General features: G+C 43.7%; 2 protein-coding genes across 4 annotated transcripts in view; one reads left to right on the top strand and one right to left on the bottom strand.

The window, feature by feature from the left end:
- The window catches only part of CCNYL1 (cyclin Y like 1), a 30,908-nt gene extending 21,409 nt beyond the window's left edge, over window positions 1–9,499 (bottom strand). The window contains exon 1 of one of the 2 annotated variants that reach the window (XM_035138225.2): window positions 8,971–9,499. In XM_035138225.2, coding sequence (XP_034994116.1) covers window positions 8,971–9,217 — 247 coding nt within the window. In that variant the 5' untranslated portion in view covers window positions 9,218–9,499. The remainder of the gene's footprint in view (window positions 1–8,970) is intronic. The other variant, XM_035138216.2, reaches the window with a different exon arrangement.
- A 367-nt stretch (window positions 9,500–9,866) lies between these two features.
- Window positions 9,867–20,732, top strand: METTL21A (methyltransferase 21A, HSPA lysine). Of its 2 annotated transcripts, none has more exons than XM_035138247.2 (5): window positions 9,867–10,064; window positions 11,594–11,684; window positions 14,194–14,342; window positions 15,817–15,928; window positions 16,841–20,732. In XM_035138247.2, exons 2-5 carry the CDS (start codon window positions 11,612–11,614, stop codon window positions 17,236–17,238), a joined length of 732 nt encoding a protein of 243 aa, XP_034994138.1. In that variant the 5' UTR covers window positions 9,867–10,064; window positions 11,594–11,611; the 3' UTR covers window positions 17,239–20,732. The 2 variants fall into 2 exon arrangements, with proteins under 2 accessions (XP_034994138.1, XP_060138142.1); XM_060282159.1 differs by lacking the exon at window positions 9,867–10,064 and adding an exon at window positions 12,070–12,171 and having other exon boundaries at window positions 11,633–11,684.
- Window positions 20,733–21,174: the final 442 nt, after the last annotated feature.

Genomic DNA, 21,174 nt, shown 5'->3' with positions numbered 1-21,174 from the left:
AAGCCACTGGATGAGTTCAAGCCCATTTTATAATCCTGTCCTAAGCACCCTAACTTTCTGGAAACTGGGGTAGAAGTTACACAACAAAAGCCATTTACTTTCCATCTCACTGAGGAAGCATCCAAAATGTTTGGTTTATAGAATCGTATGTATTCATGATTTGCCATAAAACAACACATGGCCTATCATGACATGTATAATGCTTAAGCCAAACGTGCATGCCCTTTTCCATTGTTTTGTTAAAAGAGCCGCTTACTGTAACCAACATTTAAGGCAAGCCAATGATTTTCATCCACCCTCTGGAGTTATAGCTCCCAAATTTTAAAGCCTTTATAGAAGTTCAGCCACCTATTTCCTAGCCCCAAGGAAGAAAGCAAAACCAAATGAAAAAAGGTCCACTGAATTAAAAAACTCAGCTGCGCTTTCCAAAAACATTTAGATTGCTACACTGTCTGACATATTTTTCAGAATTGGTTGTAGTGGACTTTAAATGCTGTCTTAAATGACTCTGATACAACTCAAAAGACCAGTTCCTTTTCCTATTAGATATTATAGACTAACTTTTACAGAATATGCAAAACTATCTGCCGTTTGCTTTGGACTAGCTTGCGGCCCATGACTTACAGCAGGCATCCCCAAACTTCGGCCCTCCAGTTGTTTTGGACTACAATTCCCATCTTCCCCGACCACTGGTCCTGTTAGCTAGGGCTCATGGGAGTTGTAGCCCAAAAACATCTGGAGGGCCGCAGTTTGGGGATGCCTGACTTACAGGAAGACAGCAAAGTGAAATGGCAACCCAACTGAGATTAAATACAGGCATACTGTACATCAGAGATATTGGCGGTTTGGTAGCAGACTACCATAATAAAGCAAGTATCACAATAAAATGAGTCATGCCCTTTTTGTTTTTGTTTCCCAATACATATAAAAGTTATATGTTTACACTATACTGTAGTAGTCTATTAAGCCAGGCCACCTTGGCTGCATGGGTGGGAGGGCAAAAACCCAGCTCCAGCCTAAGCCGGCTCCACTCTCATAGCCAGAAGAGGGACAGTGGTGGTAGGGGGCTTGCTGCCCCTGGAAATGGTAAGGCTGCCTGCAGCTGCACCCGTGTCCTAAGGTAACAATATCTGCAACGTGCAATAAAGTGAGCTATGCCTGTATATTGTAAGTTTAGTTGGCCATCATTCTCATGAAGAAGGAAAGTGTCTTGTATTCCCTGTCATTTCCATTTCGTCTGTCTTTCCTTAGGTCTCTTACCGTTGGATTTTATGCATATTTCATCAGCAAGTCTCACTGGCTTCAGTAGGATTTACTTTAATGTGTGTAGGATTGTAGGAAGATCAGCTTCTTTAAATAATAGCCTCTGCCCAAATATTAATTAAAAACAAGCAACAAGACAAAGACAAATAATCACAGTAAAAGAAGTGATAAACCAGCAGCAGCAAGCCGTAAAACTAACATTAAAACACAATAAAAGATCTAATGAATTTTGTATAAAAATGTAAAGGAAAATATAAACCCTGGCATCAAAAGGATGACTTGAGCACTTACACAGGCATGTCTCTCTGAGGAGGGCAAGAGGCATACCTAGGGTCCCACCTGCTGTCACCAGGGAGCGGGGGAATCATTTACAATAGCCACATTAGAAATAACATTTTGCACAACCCAATTGCTACATGTTATGCATCCCAAGTACTTGAAGTGTCCGGGCTGAGAAGGATGGAAAGAATTGCATGCCTTTGTCCCGCAGTGTATTGCCACACAGTTTCGCCAAACACACATAAGTCATATGTCATACATTCCCTAGTCTTGATAGGTGATTTTGTGCCTATCAAGACTAGATACTCTCTCTCCAGTAGCCATCTGACACACCCCATGAAGCAGCGGAACTCAGAGAAGGATAGCAGCCAGTGCAGGTGGGAAACCACCACAGTAATATGATCAGATTGCCAGGTCCCCAATACCCTTGCTGCCTTGTTTAGGATTGGGTTGTTTCCAGCTGTTTGATGTTGTTTCCAGATCTTTTTCAGAGGCAGCCTTGTGTATAAAACAGTGTTCGAAACTCCCATTGTTCTAGGTGCAATTTGCGACAGAGAATTTAATTAGCGTGAACAGATTCTGAGCTCTGGGTGCAGTACTGTGCTTAAAACTTCAGTTTAAAACTGCAGAGTGGAAGAAAAGAGGACCTTCCTCTGCCTCCCCACTTCCAGATAGTCTCTGAAGACTGGAGAAGAGACCCCCTTCAGAATAGTATGCAGGTGGGCAGGGGAAGGACTAGACCATGTGTGAAAAATGAACGTAATATTTTAGCTGCAGTTCATTCATTTTCAGCTTTGTATTCTTGGTATTAAAAAATCATGCCTAGACATTCCGTTGTTGCACCCATAACCTAGGTTTAAGGTACCATTTAGCTCTTAGCTTTCATATCTCAGTTTCTAACACTGGTGTATCACATTACTCCAAGCAGAAGGTTATAAGAAAGAACATAGGTAGTCTAGAGGGCTACAGTTGATATATCAACCAAAGCTGATGAAGGGCACTTCATGCCACTGAGGCTACTTGCATCGACAGTGATAACACCAGACCTATGGTGTACTGTGAATCTGATCCTTACGGTGGAGGCAGGTGAACCACCACCTAACAAAACCATAATCTTATCTGGATTGGGGCATTACTGTACCTAGTCACTGATGACTAAGTTGAAAAGGAGAGATAGAGCTGGGTGTCATCTGTGTCTACTGAAGACACCAGTGTTAAATTTGTGGATGACTTCTCTAAGCAATTTCATGTGGATATTAAACAGTTTGGGAGATGATAATATAAGAGCCCCGTGGGACCCCATAACATACTTGCCAAGGAGCAGAGCAATAACCCCCTCAATGCCACCAGGACCTCAACCATCCAAGTAGGAGTGTAGCCACCGCAATGCAATTATTCCGACTCAGAACAGTCTAACCAGAAGGATGCCAATGCTGAAAGCTGCCTAGAGGTCCAAAGGAATCAACAGTGTTATATTCCTCTTGGTCCTTACTATTACCATACAGATCATCCCACAGGGCAACCCTTCCAAAACTGGGCCTAAAGCCCACATGTAATTTTATATTTTCGAGCTGGAACTGATAGTATTGCAGATCCTTTCCTCTGAGAGGTGCCTTGTGAGAAAGGCCTGGTGTTTGCTCATGTGTGCTCTGTTGCAAAAGCAAGCTGTAGCATGTTTCACTCCTAGACTTGCCATAGCTACTCCAAAAGAAAAAGCTGCTCAGCACTAAGCATTAACCCTTCTGAATACTTTGAAGGTAACTGTGGAGTGTTAGGTTTGCTTCCCCTTTCTTCACTCTAATACTGTTTTGCAGAGTTGTACACTTGCAAATTTTAACAAGGAGCGCTTTCCCTTTTCTAACAATATTGTAGTTTAATTTTATCTACTCCCACTGTTTTTATTGCTACTTTTTATTGCTCCTGCTTTTCTCTGCTGCTATTATTACTGCATTTAGAAGTTTCTGAGCCTGTAATTTTTACTATCCAGGCATTTATGGAACTTTATGTTGCTAACTGCATATTACGATTCTCCTGATTATTGGTTTTTAATGTTATTATTTAGTGTGAATCTAAATTGACCTAAGTGTTGTTCATTGCCTCAAGCACCTTGGAAAACAGAGGCAAAACTAAAATATTATCAATAAAAATTTACTGAAGCCCCCACTGCACTTTTTCTGAAACAGAACGAAGAAATTATTGTTTGTGCCATTATGACAGTCAAAAAACTCATACAGCATAGCTGCCAAGTTCTCCCTTTTGTAAAGGAAAATTCCCTTATGCTGAATAGGCTTCCTCGCGAGAAAAGGGAAAACTTGGCAGCTATGTCATACAGCAAGGCAACCACACAGCCATCATTTGAAGAATTTGGCCACATTTATCTGTTTGCGACCGCTTTGGTTTCCAACCTCCGCGGACCCGGAAGTGTTTACATCCAGGTTCTGCGGCGCTCGGATGCGCATAAGCGATCTGGGCAGCGCGCAGAAGCGTGCCTCGGGGAGTGACGAACTCGGGGAGCGACCGGCTCAGCGGAACCAATTGTGGTCTAAACGGAGGTATGACTGTATTTCCAACCAGTCAATCAAGAAGATTAACCAATAAGATTGTTCACAAATAACGAGAGAGATTTGAAGAGCATAACTTCAAACTTCTCTTGGTGGATGCATTTCTGTCTTCTCAATGAGTAATATCTTACTTCCACATTAACTTCAATAGCAAAGTACACCTACTGTGTCCTGTTCACACTGCTAGTTCAAGGGGGGAATAAAATATTGCTTTTTATCTTCAGCAATCTCCCATGGATACTTCCTGTTGTTGAGAAGCCTGGAAGATACACCATGGTTCCTTGCTGCCTACATCCTGTCTGGTTGCTTGCAAGAAAAATACCGTTAAGCATTCTGACACTATTCATCCAATGCTGCGAGCTTATTTTATTGCAGATGTAGAGGTATACAGTACTGTATTTCAAATTGAGCATTAGAAAAAATACTGCCAAACTGCACCACACACATGAGAAGAGGTTGGTTACAGTACTGATGTGCATAATCAGAAAGCAGCTATAACTGAGTAAGACTGATAAATTCTTCTTTGGCAATCACTCGTAGCCGAGTAAGATTGTCTTCTATAAACACGATTTTAACAATGGGTCCGTAAGTGACTGTGGAGGCCAATTCTGGATCCACATGTCCTTCCACAGTGGGGACATTGGTTTCCAGGCGGGAGTTGATAATGGTGTGGATTTGCCAAGCGTGATAAATATTTTCCTGTGTCAAAGTACTCTTTGATAGGTACAACTAATTTTAGTATTATTCCTTTGTTTCAGGAAGCAAACATAACTTAGTTTCTCTCCCCCAGGAAACCTGCATGGAACAAGAGCTGGGTGGGAGTGGGTTGCTTATATCTGACTTTACTACTGTAACTTAACTTCCTGTTGGTCTGGATATAGCTTGCCATTGTCCAGCTATATTATGTCATTTTTAAGTTAGCTTCCAGAATTCCATTGTTCCACCACCCATTTCCTTCCTTCCAATAAACACACAGGAAATCCACTGGTTAAGACACTCATACTTGTCTTAACACTTGCACTCTGAACACAACTTTTGTATCACAATTCATAACTACATATTGGTTATTAGAAGCAGCATGTCTCCGTTTTAAAAAGGTATCAAGTGTCCCCAACAAGAAATAAGTTCTGGGATTGGTATGCATTATACAAATTTAAGATGGAATGTATTTGCTTACATTGCATATTTTTTGTTTCCAAACATCATTATAGGAAGATGCCATCACAACTGCACTTCCAATCCTTAATACAAAGGCAGTTTCTTGTTAAAGTAAACAAGTCACGTTCAAAGGAATTGCCAGGGAAGTAGGGGAGAAGGGTTAGATTTCCCCAAGAGTTGCCCAGATCCTCTAGTTGAGATCTGAATCCCTTCTTTCATACTGGAGTACGAACTACTTCAATCTAGTCCAAAGATGCTTTGCCAGATTAGTAAAATATACACAAATGTTAAAGTCTAACACACACACACACCGATTATATGCCAAGAAGTGGAAGTGTATATATAACTCCACAAAATGGTCAGATCACTCTGGAAAAGTGTTGCGCTTGTTCCCATTATTAATGGAGAGCTGCTGCTCATCTGGAGCCAAGTTATACTATATGGCTGTATACTGTATATAAAAATTATCCAACTGCTCTCAATGCAACACTTACTAGAAGACCATGAGAGAAGAGTGAACAATAACTTCAAGGCTGGATTGCAGTTCTCTCTATAAGATAGCTTTTGGGAGAAAGGAAAACAGATGACCATATACTGGACTTTGAAAGACAAGCAGCAACACTATGCAGCCTGTGTGCAATGAGAGCTGTTGCCATTCAGCTTTTGTAAACAGCCCCAGTATTGGAAAAGGTACTGTTTCAACCGATCAGACACAGCAAATAATCTCCATGAAGATGATGAAAAACAATGGCTGATACAGTACTAAGAAAGACAGCAAGAAAAGTTTTCACAACACAGCTATCTACTACCAGTTCTGGAATTATAGGGGAGAAGGCAAATGACCCTACACAAACCCACAAGGGTATTAATGAAGTAAACAAACATAATTAATTTTTAAAAATAAATAAGTGGGGGTGGCACTCCTGTAATTTTGAACTGCTACCAGGGACGCGGGTGGCGCTGTGGGTTAAACCACTGAGCCTAGGGCTTGCCGATCAGAAAGTCGGCGGTTTGAATCCCTGCGACGGGGTGAGCTCCCGTTGCTCGGTCTCTGCTCCTGCCAACCTAGCAGTTCAAAAACACGTCAAAGTGCAAGTAGATAAATAAGTACCGCTCCGGCGGGAAGGTAAACCGCGTTTCCGTGTGCTGCTCTGGTTCGCCAGAAGCAGCTTAGTCATGCTGGCCACATGACCTGGAAGCTGTACGCCGGCTCCCTCGGCCAGTAAAACAAGATGAGCGCCGCAACCCCCAAGTCGTCCGTGACTGGACCTAATGGTCAGGGGTCCCTTTACCTTTACCAGAAGAAAACACAACAGGAACAATGTCTTCAAGACCAACCCACCAGGTCATCTCTTCTTCTGCAGGCACTTTTATTATCAATCTTTTCCATTGTTCAGCCTCAGTAACTACTTATCTTATAAGGGAAACAGAAGGGTTATCCACACCCATTTCCAGAAGGGTTATCCACACCCATTTCCCCCCAAGTAGCAACGACTACTTTCCTATTAAATTCAGCAGTGAAGTACTCCACTTCTGAGCTGTTTTGCATTCCCACTTTTCACTTGGAATTAAGCTACTCCTTCTCAGCTTTGCATTTAGACTCCAAGTCTACAAGTAGGCACAGTGTGCTCCTATCTGTACACCTTGAACCTGGAGTCATCCCTTGGTGGCACTTTAAGTGGAACAGAATGTTAGGAAATGACTTTCATATATCAGTTTAACCCATTAGCAGCGCACTGCCATCATTTGATAGGTGCTTGATGGCGCACCATGGTCCTAGTTCATACTGATGATTATTAAAAGCAAAATGAAGACCTGGAGTTGCTGTCTCAATCTGGACAAGAGCATATGGGATGACTGGATTACAAGCCTGATGAAAAGTTAGCCATTCTGGTTAATGGACGAATTGGAAAGTAATAAACATAAATAATTTCTCTTTAATCTTCCCCACCTCTAAGGTTCCAAGTACAGGCAGAAACATTCACAGTGATACACTACAAGCTAAAGAAATGTTCATCACATTATTACTCTTCTGACATACTGTTTAATCTTGTTTCCAGACACAGATTTATCTGAATGCCGAACAGACCCATAAATCACACACAGACTGCATCAGTTTCTGTGCTGATCACTGCCAGTCCAGGAGGCAGGCCAGGGACTAGCAAGGGCAGCATAGTCCAAAACTTGTGTAATGAACGATGTTTTGTGTTTGCGTTTTGAGGGTAGGAGAAGGAAATCCATTGGGAGTATAATGTTAAAAGGGGATGGGGAGGCTGAAAAGGTCATAGGATGATAACTTGGTGGCAGTGGGAACTTTGGTCAGTTGACAGGAAAGGAGAGAGATTAGCCAGTTAGGAATACCGTAGGTTTGGGAGATTACTAGTTCTAATTACAGGTACATTCACTCCAGATTTCAGTTCACTGTGAATTTGCTGTCATTGCTACTCAAATAAACATTGTGCTGTTAACCCTTTGTGACCAGTGTCAGAAACTCATATGTACAGTGAGGGGGGAAAGTATTTGATCCCCTGCTAAATTTGCCCGTTTGCTCTCTGACAAAGAAATGACCAGTCCACGACCAGCCTCACAGCTACAATAAACCTACCATTAAAATTATGGACTGGTCTTTTTTTTGTCAGAGGGCAAACAGGCAAATTTAGCATTTTCCCCCTCACTGTATAAACTATGTGTCAAATGGCTCCTTAATCCAAGGTTGCAGTTGCCAAAACGAAGTGTCTAGTTGCCATTTTGGAGCAAGATGGGTCTAAAGCCTTATTTTTCAAAAGATGGACAGGCTGTGATTATCAGTTAAACATCTCACTAGTTCAGAGGACAACCTTGAGCTAGGCTAAGAACTTTGAGAACTTAAAGAAGAAAAGTCACTTTATCCAGGGACAGACAACATATATATTGGTCTATTCCTACCTCTTTTTCTTAATGGTGACACAGACAATTCATAATGTAGGAATATTCTTCACAACTGTGAGCAGGGCAGTGGGGTGGGGTAACTGAAGACAAGCTACAACAATTAACTACAACATTGTTCACTGCTGCTACTCAGGCTGCACAGAAAAAGCAATTTTGGTTTGTGATATTCATTCTGATTGTGTAGATAAAATATAACGGTTAGTATTCTACAGGATGTGATTTTAATGTGTGAAAACGGTCCAGATCCAATGATTCCCTGGCACCTTCACTTGGTCGCAAGTGACCAAGAGTCAGGTGCAAAATGTGCTTCACTAATTTTAAACACTGGGCGCAAGAAATATGCTATCCCAGGCACATGACACATTTGTGCCCTCTTCCTTGCATGATGGGTTAATCTGGCTACTAACCAGAAGGCTGGTGATTAGATTGACCCTGAGGTCCCTTCCAACTTAGATTTTGTGAGCCATCCTTTCTCAAACTCGGGTCCCCAGATGTTGCTGGGACTACAACTCCCACCACCTTAACTACCAGAACCAGCGGTCAGGGCTGATGGGAATTGTAGCCCCAACACATCTGGGGACCGGAGTTTGAGAAAGGCTGTAGGGATCTCACCCAGCGGGGATCTGAAAATAGCCCTTGTCCGAGTAACGGTCATTTTGAAGGCTTCGGGGATAACACGGAGAAGCCACGGAACGAAAGAGGCTTCACTTTCACGCCCCCCAAACTTCCTGAGCCCCCCCGGGGGTCCTCGCCTCCCCCCCCGCCACTCTCCCTCACTCACCATCCGGGAACTCGCGGTCGCTGATGTGCTGCAGGTGGGGGCCGCCCCCTCCGGGATCCGAGTCCCCCGACTCGGCCTCAGTGACCTCCCGGTAGGCGCCCGCCCTCCGCTCGAGCCCCACGGCCACCGCCCCGCTCCCGCCGCCACCGCCCCCTCCGGCGGACCCCGCCCTCAGCGTCGACCCACGGACCCGGCCGAGCTTGGGGCTGGCGCCGGGAGAGACGCAGCAGGTGACGGTGTTCCCCATGGCGGAGTGGGAGAGCAGCAGCAGGAGAAGCCGCCGCCGCCGCTTGGGCTGGGCCCGAGCCCGGCTATAGAAGGCCTCGGCGACGGCAGCAGCAGCAACAGCAGCAGCGTCGCCTCATTGTCACGCCGGCGCCGCCGCCGCCGCTTCTGTTGCCGCCTCGCCGCCCTGCGCCTTTGCCCAGCCCCGCTCGCGAACAAGCCGCTCCCGCCCCCCCCTCAGCAGCCGCAGCCGGAAGACCCGGGCAGAAGCCGCTTTCCCAACGGTCCCCGCGGCGGCGGAGGTAGCGGCGGCAGCGGCGCCCTTGCGCACGCGTCAGCCAATCGCCGGCCGCGCCCTCCGCTCCCACGTGACAAACCCCACCACCACTTTGCCCCTCCCGCGCGCCAGCGACATATCATCTGAAGGCTAAACTGGGGGGGGGGGCGGACGGACGGACGAGGGACCGGGCGGCAGGAACGTGGGCGCCACCCGAAGCCACGTGATGGGGGCGTGGTCGAGAAACGGATATGTGCGGGCGCGCATAAATATATGCTTCTTTCTTCTTTGGCGATCACTCGTACCCGAGTAAGATTGTCTTCCATAAACACGGTTTTAACAATGATCCAATTCATTGATCCATTGTTATAAAAAGCAGGCTGGCTCAGCAGTCTGTCAGTCCTGTTCCAGCCAAATAAAATGCTGCTTTAGATGAATCGCTGTGTCGTCGACTCAAACACACACACGAGATCCAACCACCTACCTACGGTTCTTCCCGTGCTCAGGGAGACAGCTCCATGTGCTGAGAACCCTCTTCCAGTTTCGTATCAAGCGGGAAAGCTAGTCTAAACTATTTAGACTCAGAAATCAGGTGAGAGTTACACTGCTCTGCATGTTTCTGTCTCTGTGATCTTGTCCGGTTCCTTGTTGTTTTTCGGCATAGCCCCGCCCCGATGCCTAAACCCCGCCCTCCCAGCTCCTCACATTACTTCGCTTGCAACTTTGGCTTCAGTCCTCGCCCGTCGGAGGAGGAGGCGGGTAGGGTTCGTGATCGCAGCCCGTGTTGTCTGGCTCAGGATTATTTGCTCTTTAATTACTCGCCTGTGGAATGCGAAATTTCCCAGGCGACGATCGCTGGTTCTTCATAAGCATCAACACCAACCAGAACTCACTAAAGGGAGGAATCCCATTGACCTTTGAGAAAGTGAGCCCCTGATGGGCATGACTTATAGGCATGAAACATGAATCATATTGTAGAGTTGGAAGGGACCCCAAGGGTCATCTAGTCCAATGCCCTACAATGCAGGAATCTCAGCTGCAGCATCCATGACAGATGGCCATCCAACCTCCGCTTCGAAACCTCCAAGGAAGGAGGTCGTCCACCACCTCTCCACTGTCGAACGGTTCTTACCATCATAGATGTCTAGTCAGAATCTCCTTTCTGGTAACTTCCATTGGTTCGACTGCTACCCTCCGGAGCAGGGGGGGGGGACCAAGCTTGCAGCATCCTCCATGAGGCAGCCCTTAGGATATTTGAAGATCTAAGTCTTGTGGAGGGGGGAACTGCTGCTTTGAGGAGAAAGGTGGAGAATATTTAGTGCAGAGAGAGTACTTGAGGCAAACCACAAAATGATGTCTCCCCCCAGCACAGGGAAGGAAGAGGCGAATGAAGATCTAAATTGGGAATAGGGGTGGGAGGAGAACAACAGCACCTCCAATTCGCCAAGAGGCATTTGTAGAGGAAACATTGCCGGGGGGGGGGAGGCACGTGTGTGGATCTGACCTCCAAGAACATTCAAGTAATGCTGTAATTAGAGGCAGGCATCCCTGTGCCTTGTCTCACACGCCCTAGGCACCCCATATTGAACCTGAGTGCAACTACAGGAACACGCCCCCCCCCGGCCTGGCATCTTATGCTACTTGTGCACAGAGAGACTGCAGAGCTCAAAAACGGCACGAGACCCGAAGACGGTGCTTTGGGGAACCTCCCGTCCCATGCTTCTACTTCGCAGCCAATGCAGTTCTTTAAGCCCCGCCCCCTGTTTTTATTATGATAATTGCAAAACCGATTATCAAAAAGAAAAAGAAAAATCAGTGCGCGATTGCTCCAGCTGCAAAGAGGCAACCAGTAAGTACAGCAAATATTAATAATTGGCGCCTTTGCTATTTTTTTTTAAAAAAAGGAGAGAAGACATTGTAACCGGCAGTTAAAAGCTCTGTGTGTAACTCTTCCGGTTTTTTCCTGCACGCCAATAATCCACGCAGAATTATAGAATCAACGAATTGTAGAGCAGGAAGGGACAGAATTATAACTCATTTGAAAAAAGAAATGAAAGAAATCGTAACCGGAAGTTAAAGCTGATTGTGTAGCTCTACATGTTTTTCCTTCTATCCCTGTAGTCCGACCGTGCTGTGCGCATGCCCGGTGTTCCCGCACCGCCGAAAGTTGGTTCCCGGGACGAGTGGAAGGTCTCCGTAGACCCCGCGTCACGTGAGCAAAGGAGGGTCAGGCGGGGGGGGAGTGTTGGGTTTCCTAGCAACAAGAAGGGGGGAGGCCAGGTACCCCTGAGCTGAAGGTTAACCAATACTATATTGTTATTAATAATAATAGTTATAATTAATAACAAACCAAGGGTAGGGTGGGGAGGTCGAGCATAGAAAATGAACCTCTGAGGGAAAACGAGCCAGACGTTTTTGTTCTTGAATTCCAAATAATACAATTTTTATTCAGAATAATAGACATGCAGTTAGCAAAGCACAGACACCCTTCCTCTAATGGCAAAGTTAAATCACCAAGCCAAAAAAAGATGCATGAGCTACAGAGAATCTATTGTTTTTATTATTGTTTTTATTAACCCTGCCCGTTTCCTTGGCAGGGCAGCTTACAGGCAAAAATAAGAACAGCTAAAAACGTGTGGGTGAGCAGAAGCAATCAAGAAACAATGAAACATGGATAGAATTAAAACTCTCTCTTATATGTAAGATGATCTATTAAAACCGTGCAAATAATTGTAATGCAAATAGCACAGCACCAGCCCTTTCATTAAATAGGCTAAGGTTTCTCCGGGTTAATAAGAGAAATACACAAATAGCCGTTTTCATTGGATCACACACAAGACACAGCTCAGTTGGTTAGAGCGTGGTGCTGATGATAATGCAGGTTCAATCCCCATATGGGACAGTTGCATATTCCTGCATTGCAGGTGGGTTGGACTAGATGATCCTAAGGGTCCCTTAGAACTCTACAATTCTATCTATCTATCCAACCTCCAGTGGGAAAGGGGAAAAAATATGTGCCCGTCTCCATCCCATCAATGTGTAAAAGAACCAGGTATGGTGGCATACTGCCTGCCTCCAGGGCCCCCGCATCTGTGAAAACTGAATTTTTGACAACCCACCTCACGGGATTGTTGTGTGCAAATATAGGCGACTCCCCACTTATGGGGGGAGTTACATTCCGGGGCCCCATGCGCATAAGTGAAATTGCACAAGAATAATTGGACTGCTTTCCTGCCGTATAGGATTCAGTTTGCGGGGTGCCAAAGGATACTAGCCTGTCTCTCGTGCTTTTTAACATGCACATGCAATTATTTATTAAGAGTTATATCCCTCCCTTCAGCGCAAGAGCTCAGGGTGGTCCACAAGATACATGAAACTGCTGTCTGAGATAATGAGTGTGCTGAGGACATAGTACTCTCCCTTTCTTTCTTTCTTCTCATCCCTGTGAGGTGATGGAAACTCTAAACTAGTGCCCGGTGTTAGTTCAGGAATGGTTGGTGGCAAATAATTGCTTGAAGCTGATGTCCTTTTGGTCGGGAATTCTGTCAACCAGGAATTAGGTATACAGCCCTGTTCTGGATGGAGTTGCAGGATCAGGTAGCCTATGCAGCTTAGGGTAGCGATCCTGGATATCCAGTAGCAGTGCTGGACAAGAGTCATTTTTACAGGTTAGTTTGCTGGCTGTAACCTTTCTCACGGAAATTGGACCTGAGCGTCATCACTCATGCAGTCTTCCAGGTTGTATAACTTCTTTCCGTGAAGGTCTGCCTTTAATGATGGCTCATTCAATTGCAATTAGTCCACAACTCAGCTGGCTGCAACACCAGAATTTATAACGCTGATCTTAACGCCATCTATACCGTTTTGCTTTTTTTAAAAGGCTGAATTTCAAAATGTTGCTATTAAGCTGTTCAGAGCCTCAGCTGACCCAACTTTCTCCCGTATTAAACTGATCAAGCCCTGAGCTCAGCCTCAGAGTCTTTTCTATGTCCCATCATTAATAGAAATTCAAAGCGTGGTTTCAGGGCCCTTTTTAGTGGTGGCCATAGCTGTCAAGTTTTCCCTTTTCTCGCGAGGAAGCCTATTCAGCATAAGGGAATTTCCCTTAAAAGAAAGGGAGAACTTGACAGCTATGGTGGGGGCACCAAAGCTTTGACATGACTTCCCTGATGAGATCAATCAGGCTCCCTCTCTCTATGTGTTGTTCAGACAGGCTTTCAAAATTCCCTCGTTCAAGCAGGCTTCCAATACTTAATGATCGGCTCTTTTGGGACAGCAATACTGTATCCATGTATATCCAGTTTTGTAAATAATAATCCTTTGATTATTCAAAGTCGTGGAATACTTTTTATTTTTCTTTGATTTAATTTGGTTTATACATGCATGGGAAAATGAAGATAAAATGAGAATGGTCCTGACTGCTAGCTAAGCGTCAAGCAAGTGTAAGGAGATTGCCTATAGAGAAGAATTCTTGGCATCTTCCGGAAGCACTGGTAGTCTGCTTTCCACAACTGAAGTAAAACAGAGAGATAAATTCCCAGTGTGAATATTTTATGTTTCAGTTACCAACGTTTGGCATGGAGTGAGTGTAAAATCAGAACAAGTGAATTGTGGAGTCGGGCAAAACTTGAGTCAACCTTTGCTAATTGAATTTGAAGAAGAATGAAGAGCCTTTTGTACAAACTATTTCCCTAATGCTATACTTCCATTTGGTTTGATAGACAAAAAGATGGCCTTGGTTCCTTATACGGCTGATTGGGGGATGCAGAAGTTACACAAGTCTTCCTCTACATACTGTTTTGCCAACCACACCATCGAGATCCAGCAGAACTGGAAGCAGCTGGGTGTTGCAGCTGTTGTGTGGGATGCGGTTTGTATAATTTTGCACTTTTTCATTTTCTGACACATTGCTGTTTAAAGATTATCCTTTGCTGTTTAAAGGTGGACATTAATAGTCCCCCACCCCACCCCAATTCCTAAATCAGTACTTCTTCAATCCTTTTGTAGCCTGATCCTGTGTGTGCTTACTAACAATGGATTTATTAGGGTTTACCTCCAAATTATTGTATAGTAGTCCTGCTATGGTAACGATGGTCTAATCTAGTTGTTCTAATAATCTTATCTGTAGTTGTGGTGTTGCTTAAACTATTATTTGGGTAGCAGAGAAACTGATAAAACCTGATATGGATGTTCTCTGCACACTGAACTGTTGATCTTCAAAGCCACACATTTCAAAAGAGACCATGGAGGATGAAAGTCATACTGTAAATGTTTAAAGAAACACCTTACACCTTATCCTGCACTGTATACTGTGTTCTTAAATTTTTGCCATAGTTTCAGATGACAGTATACATTGGTACCTCGACAACCGAACGCTTCGACTTCCGAAGCTTTCGATTTCCGAAGTCGACAACCCCGGAAGTCTTTTGCTTTGCGCGTGCCCTGTGCAAAGCAGCACGCGCAGTCGGCGCATGTGCACAAGCAGCGCTTCAACAACCAAAGACTTCGACTTACGAAGACAGCCACGGAACGGATCGTCTTCGTAAGTCGAGGTACCACTGTACTTCACTGTAGTCATAGACACTCTTATCTGAGAGTAAGTCATGTTGAACTCAACAGAACCTGTTTCTAAATAGACATGTATAGGATTACACTGCCATCTGTTTGGGTGCTGATGATATAGCCTTTCTACATGAGCCGTTGGTGATGCCACATTAAAAAAATAAAAATAAAACCCTGATATTTCTCGTCTTTCTGTTGAGTGCTGGAAAAATGCTCTTGTTGTAAGCTGTCCTCATTTTATTGTACACGAAAGAAAGATTAGTTCTTTCATCATCTCTTAACAAGGTGTGATCTGATCAGGGATATGAAATCTCACTGGATGTTTACCTTCTTTCAAAAAATCAGTTTTAACTTGGCAGCTAACTTTCCTACCTGAAGAAGATAAATTTATGAGTAGCCAAACAAATAGATCATTAGTACAGCCCTCTGGTACCAAGGAGACTAAATTATTCTCTTTAGTGTATATTTGTCAAAAAGAACAGTTTTAAATAGCTCACAATCCACTGAGCAGAGTAACTTCACTAGAAATTAATAATTTGCAGTTAAATCCTCATTTTAGGCAGGGACATCCAGACTTCCAGTTTTAACCTCCCCAGTGCCCCTGAGTATTTAGGTCTGAAGAATAATAATATTCTGGTCTGCCTGCATTTCACAGTGGTTTGTTGCCCTCAACTTTTTTGCAAGCTTGTCATGTCACCCATAGAGCAATGCTGTGATTTGGCATTAACCTAAATAAGCATTCTTTTTAATTAGATTCTCCCCCCCCCCTTTCGATTGCCCAGGCTGTGGTCTTGTGTACTTTCTTGGAGATGGGAGGCATTGATCTACAAGGACGCTTGGTGATTGAGTTAGGAGCCGGAACAGGCTTGCTGGGAATTGTAGCTGCATTGCTTGGTAAGCTTCTCTTTGAAGAAACTGGGGCTGATGTGGCCGATTAAGTTCATCTGACAGTGATTCTGAGTTATATTATTTTCCTTGGGTGCTGTTCACTGCAGAGCACAAATCCCTTCTTATTGTTTTTTGGGGGAGTGTTTGTGTGTTGGGGGATCCTATACCAGACATGTTTATTTTGCAGCCACCCCAAGATTTAGCCTTTTCAGACTGCAATCCTATATACACATATCTGGATGCAAGTCTGATCCAACTCATCTCCAGTTGATATGCCATTTATGACTCTAAACCAAGACAGTGGCGGAGCTTCATGCTCTGGTACTGGGGGCGGAGAGCAGGCAGGGGCGGGGCTGGTGCACGTTCTGGGGGCGTGGCACAGCGCTCATAGGGGCGTGGCGGGGCGCCCAGCGCGGGTGGGGGAGCAGCTGCAATGGCGCCCTCGGGATCGCACTGCCCGGGGCGGAGTGCCCCTATTGACCCCGCCTCCTATGCCCCTGAACCAAGATAACTCTTGAATTGGAACCACTTGAATTACTGCTGCATGCCATTTGTAGGGCGGCCTTGAAAATGATCTAGAAACTTCAGCTGACCCAAAATGGAACTGCAAGCTTATTAACAGAGACTAGCTGCAAATGGATTAGCATAGCAATGCAGGGATTGAAAGATGGTAGCATAATATTCTTTTATTGAGCATTAGAACAATGTTTTGGTCTGGATAGCTTGGCTGAATGCCACGACTGGGCCGTACTGACAATTTAAAAATAATAATTCCGAACATGAGTTTATATAGGAATCAACCCGAGAAATGGTTTTGTTGTTTGGGGAAATAAACCTGCGTTATGAAAGTTGCGCTGGACACCGGCAATTTGTCTTCGCTCATTTGATTTCTCCTTCTCCTGCTTTTTGGCACGTTAGGTGCTCAAGTCACAATCACAGACAGGAAGGCAGCCTTGGCTCTACTGGAGTCAAACGTCCAAGCTAATTTACCTGCTGACGTCCGGCCAAGGACAGCAGTAAAAGAACTGACTTGGGGCCGAGACTTGGGGAGCTTCTCCGCAGGAGGATATGACTTTATCTTGGGAGCAGACATCGTTTACCTGGAAGAAACATTTGCCGATCTTCTTGAAACACTGGACCATCTCTGTTCTGAACAGACGGTGATCCTACTATCGTGCCGCCTCCGTTATGAGCGAGACCACAAGTTCCTGAAGATGTTGAACGAACGGTTTTCAGTATATGAGGTGCACTATGACCCTGCTAATGATGTGCATATATTCAGAGCACAGAGGAAAGCCCAGAAAGCAGATCTGTGATTAGCTTGTTAACTCTTGTATAGTCGTTCCCGCCACTTGCAATCATACCTGGACCTTTAGGCCTTTCACCCAGCCATTCCTCCTGTTTTTTTCCCCATCCCGATCATGGTAACTCAGATAATCCAACCAAATTATAAATGGACCAATGAATTATTAGTATGCAAGGGCCAAACCTGCCATTGAGGAAATGTAGGACCGGCTGCTGGCTTCAAGTCAATGGAAAAATCCAATTAGATTAATAATAGTGGCACTTTACCTCTGTTTCCCGCTGGTGTTAAGCTATGCTGCTCAGAACTACATTTCAAAGCACACACCCCCCCCACAAATGGAACAGCAAATCTAAATTATGCAGTGCATTGGGTGGGACGGGGACTGTGATAACCACAAGGAAATATTTGGCTATATTATGTAAAAACAAACCAGTTTTACTGTTTGTGCACTTGGAGAGACTGAATCAGTTAGCAATTTTCTATCAGGCTAATTGGTACAATGGCCAATCATGCAAAAGAGAAATAATATACCAAAACATAAGGGGAGTTATTGATTTGCATTACTAATAGAATGTTTAAATTCTTCTAGATATTTCGCATGAGTCTAATTAGTCTAACACGATTCATTCATTCATTATTATTTAGAGTTGCCTAGTTCCTTAGAAATTCCTTCTGTAATATGTTCACAAATATGTTTCATTATTGTTTTTCTATAATCAAGTTTGTAATTTATACCGTAATTCATCAGTGCACATTCAAGCTGTCCAGTAATTTTATTTATCAAGTCTAAAGGTGATATAAATCTGCATTAATTCTTTTAAGTGGATCCCTATTTTTTTTACCAAAAAGTAAATTTGTAAAACATTAGTTAAGTAAATCACTAATCTATATTTAATAAAGTTTCCCCTCTGCTAATTCAAATCTGCCAATGTATCAGAACCACCCCCAGGTCCAGTTCAGTATGCAAGTCCAATTACAGTAAAAACCGTGATATCATAAGTAAGCCAGAAGTCAACTAATAACTGAAGCCTTTTTCAAACATAATTTCAAGGTCATCATGTATGTATACAGTAAGATCTTCTTTGAATAGTTTTTTTTAATGTCCAGAAAGTCTATGGGTGTCTATATCCAAATAAAGTTCTGTTCCCAGTAAATTTATCTGTGTCCACAATAAGATTCACACACACACACACACACACACACACACACACACACACACACACGGCATGTAAGTGTGTGTTAAAAGTTTGTCTCAGAATTTGGAATTAGTTAAGGTCTAATTTAAAGTTGCAATGCTTTCTGTTGCAATTCAAAAATAGATCCTTCCCTCAAAAGCTTTTTATGAGATTAGATTTACTCCTGAAATTATCAAAAAAAGATGAATCCATTTCTTATCCAAACAACATGTGATGAAGAGAGCAGAAAGTAGAGTGCCGTCAATTGTCAATCATCGCAATTGGAAAGTGATCTGATTAATAAAGTGCATGATCTGCTTATTGACTTGTAAAATTCTGGTGCAAAGTTCCAGTATTCTTACTCTCATGTGGAAGAGGTTCTTACAAATAAGTTGTTACTGCCTGATAGAGATAGTAATACTTGATAGTTGTAAATGATTCCACAGAAAAAAGCAGAAAGTCAATAAAAACATTTGATGTTTTGCAAAGAAATGTCCCATGTTTGATTATAGTTTTTCAACAGAAGGATGCAGCCAGGCATCGGTAATCTCACCGACTTCTGAATCTGTACTCCTCCACTTAAACATGCCTGCAGAATGAGTTGCCAAGTTCCACCCCCATCATCAGAGTGCAACTTCTAACCAGAAATCCAGAATTTTCATATGAACATGTTGCCCAATTGCGTTGTGTTCCCTTGGAGTGGATCCCAAGTACTGTGAGCAAACTGAAAAGAGCTGCATGTGCAGTGGGAGCAGAAGAGCAATTCTCTAATTGGGAGGTTCTGCAGAAGTCCTCATGCTTCCACGTGCAGCAGAAGAGAACATTTGGACCAAACCCATCCAAGAAGCACGAAAGTGTCCCTAGCTGAACACAAAACACCTCCCGTCCTGCATATAACAGGATGCTTTTGGACTCCCAAAACTTCCTAAAGAGTGGAAAGCACATCTTGAAATCAACTGTGCAAATGTAACAAGGGTGAACAGATCTTTAAAGATCGACACAATCATTTTTAAGCTGCACCATGCCTATGGTTCAGGCACTACCTAACAGCAATAAAAACAGCTGTTTAACTGGTTTTTTTGAAAGAGCTCTTTGTGGGATTTGGAACTGAATCAGTTCACAAATTCAGTCTCCAGCTTTTCCAGCCTAAGTAAATCCACTGCATCTCAACCTGTATCCTGTGCAGCACTTTTCGTGCTGTAGGATTTGACAGTCCATCCTAGGGCGCATGCTCAGTTTGAGCTGGATCTAAGGTTGAGCAGAGCATCATGCTGAAAAACCCGAATGACCTGCCCCGCCCCACCCTGGCAGAGATAATAAGCATCAACCCCTGGAAGCTTGTGGTGTAGAATCATAGAATTAGAAGGGACCTCGAGGATCATCTAGTTCAACCACCTGCAACGCAGGAATATGCAGCTGTCCCTTTGTGCGGGGGAAAACCTGCAACTTTGGCATCATCAGCACCATTCTGAGGAAAGTGGCACAAGTGATCTGTGCTATTATTTTGGTACAAAATGTGGAGCTGGGAGGTTAGGAGGGGCCGTTGCTATGGTTCTACACATTTCTTCAGCCCAGCCTCCCCATTTCCTAGGCAAGGGAGCAGCTTTTTTCCATTTCTTCCCTCCCGTTAATAATGAAAGGCAACATCATTTTTGTGGGTGTGCCAGGGACATGAATGGGAATTAGATGTGGCACTTTTGTGCCCATCTCTACCATTCCCCATGTCCCCTTGGGTCCCTGGTACATCTAGATTAGGGGAGCTTTCTGCAGGTGTTCTGAAGTACATCTGGTGGCATAAACTCTCCTGCTAGCATACCTGTCTCTGCCCCCAAAGCAACCCTTGGGCTGCATCCTACGGTCCCTCGCCAGCTTGACAGAAAGTATACATATGATTGGGCCTTCGGAGCATTTCTTTTTAAATGTTTTGCTCTTAAGTGGTCAAGTGGGAAGTATTGCTGAAGTCAACGGCATCAAGATAAATTACCCTCCTTCCCTGAAGAAAAGAGACTTCAAAATGATTTTAAAAGCATGTTTATGTGTCTGCACATAAATGTGTAAAAAGGGTGTTATGACAGTTTATACCACAAACTTTACAGTAAGAAAAAGCACTTTTATGACAATTCACAAATTCACAAGGATCACTTTAATATACAAAGCAATTACTAGCATTCTGAAACACAAAGCAGTTAGTATGTACACAATGTTAATAAAAAGCAGTGTAACTCAGTACATGGGGGGAGGGGAAATAAACGCACAAAAGGATAATTACAAAATTAAAACAGGGATGTTTCTAGGAAATAGAGGATTCTAAAATGAAATTAACCCATCCCCAGTTCATATTTCTTTGCTCAGCAATTTAATTTCAAGAGGAAACTTTTTTCAAAGTTCAATACCCTGTTTTGTGCTGATTGTTTTGGGTGAAGAATCAGAAATGGGGGTGAATTTTAGTTTCTCTTAAATAAAAATAGCATAGCCATCCCCATTCCAGAAACTTGAAATTTTGCATTGTGATTTCTTCATGTGTAAACCGCCTTCCAAACATAATGAAGGAGCTTTAGAGAAGGTGCTTCACTTGCACAACTTTCTCCCTGTGTGTTCTTGCAAGCAGAATGGTCATACATAAAGTAGAAGGGTTGTAAATGGAATTGAAGGTCTAGCATGTGGTTTCTTCTTTCTTATTTCAAAACAAAAATAATTATATTACAGACATGGAGTGGTATCTGGCTCAAGTGCAACTGGTAGAAAACATATTAAAAATAATCTCCCCATTA

The sequence above is a fragment of the Zootoca vivipara genome, chromosome 1, assembly GCF_963506605.1.
Source record: "Zootoca vivipara chromosome 1, rZooViv1.1, whole genome shotgun sequence".
NCBI lineage: Eukaryota > Metazoa > Chordata > Lepidosauria > Squamata > Lacertidae > Zootoca > Zootoca vivipara.
This window is presented reverse-complemented; position numbering and strand designations above follow the sequence as displayed.

Excerpts from the sequence above, each read along its gene's own strand:
- METTL21A (XM_035138247.2), top strand. The coding sequence starts at position 11,612 with ATGCCCGGTGTTCCCGCACCGCCGAAAGTTGGTTCCCGGGACGAGTGG. Across the intron at positions 14,343-15,816 it reads CAGCTGTTGTGTGGGATGCG|GCTGTGGTCTTGTGTACTTT; the intron begins GTTTGTATAATT and ends TCGATTGCCCAG. Across the intron at positions 15,929-16,840 it reads AATTGTAGCTGCATTGCTTG|GTGCTCAAGTCACAATCACA; the intron begins GTAAGCTTCTCT and ends TTGGCACGTTAG.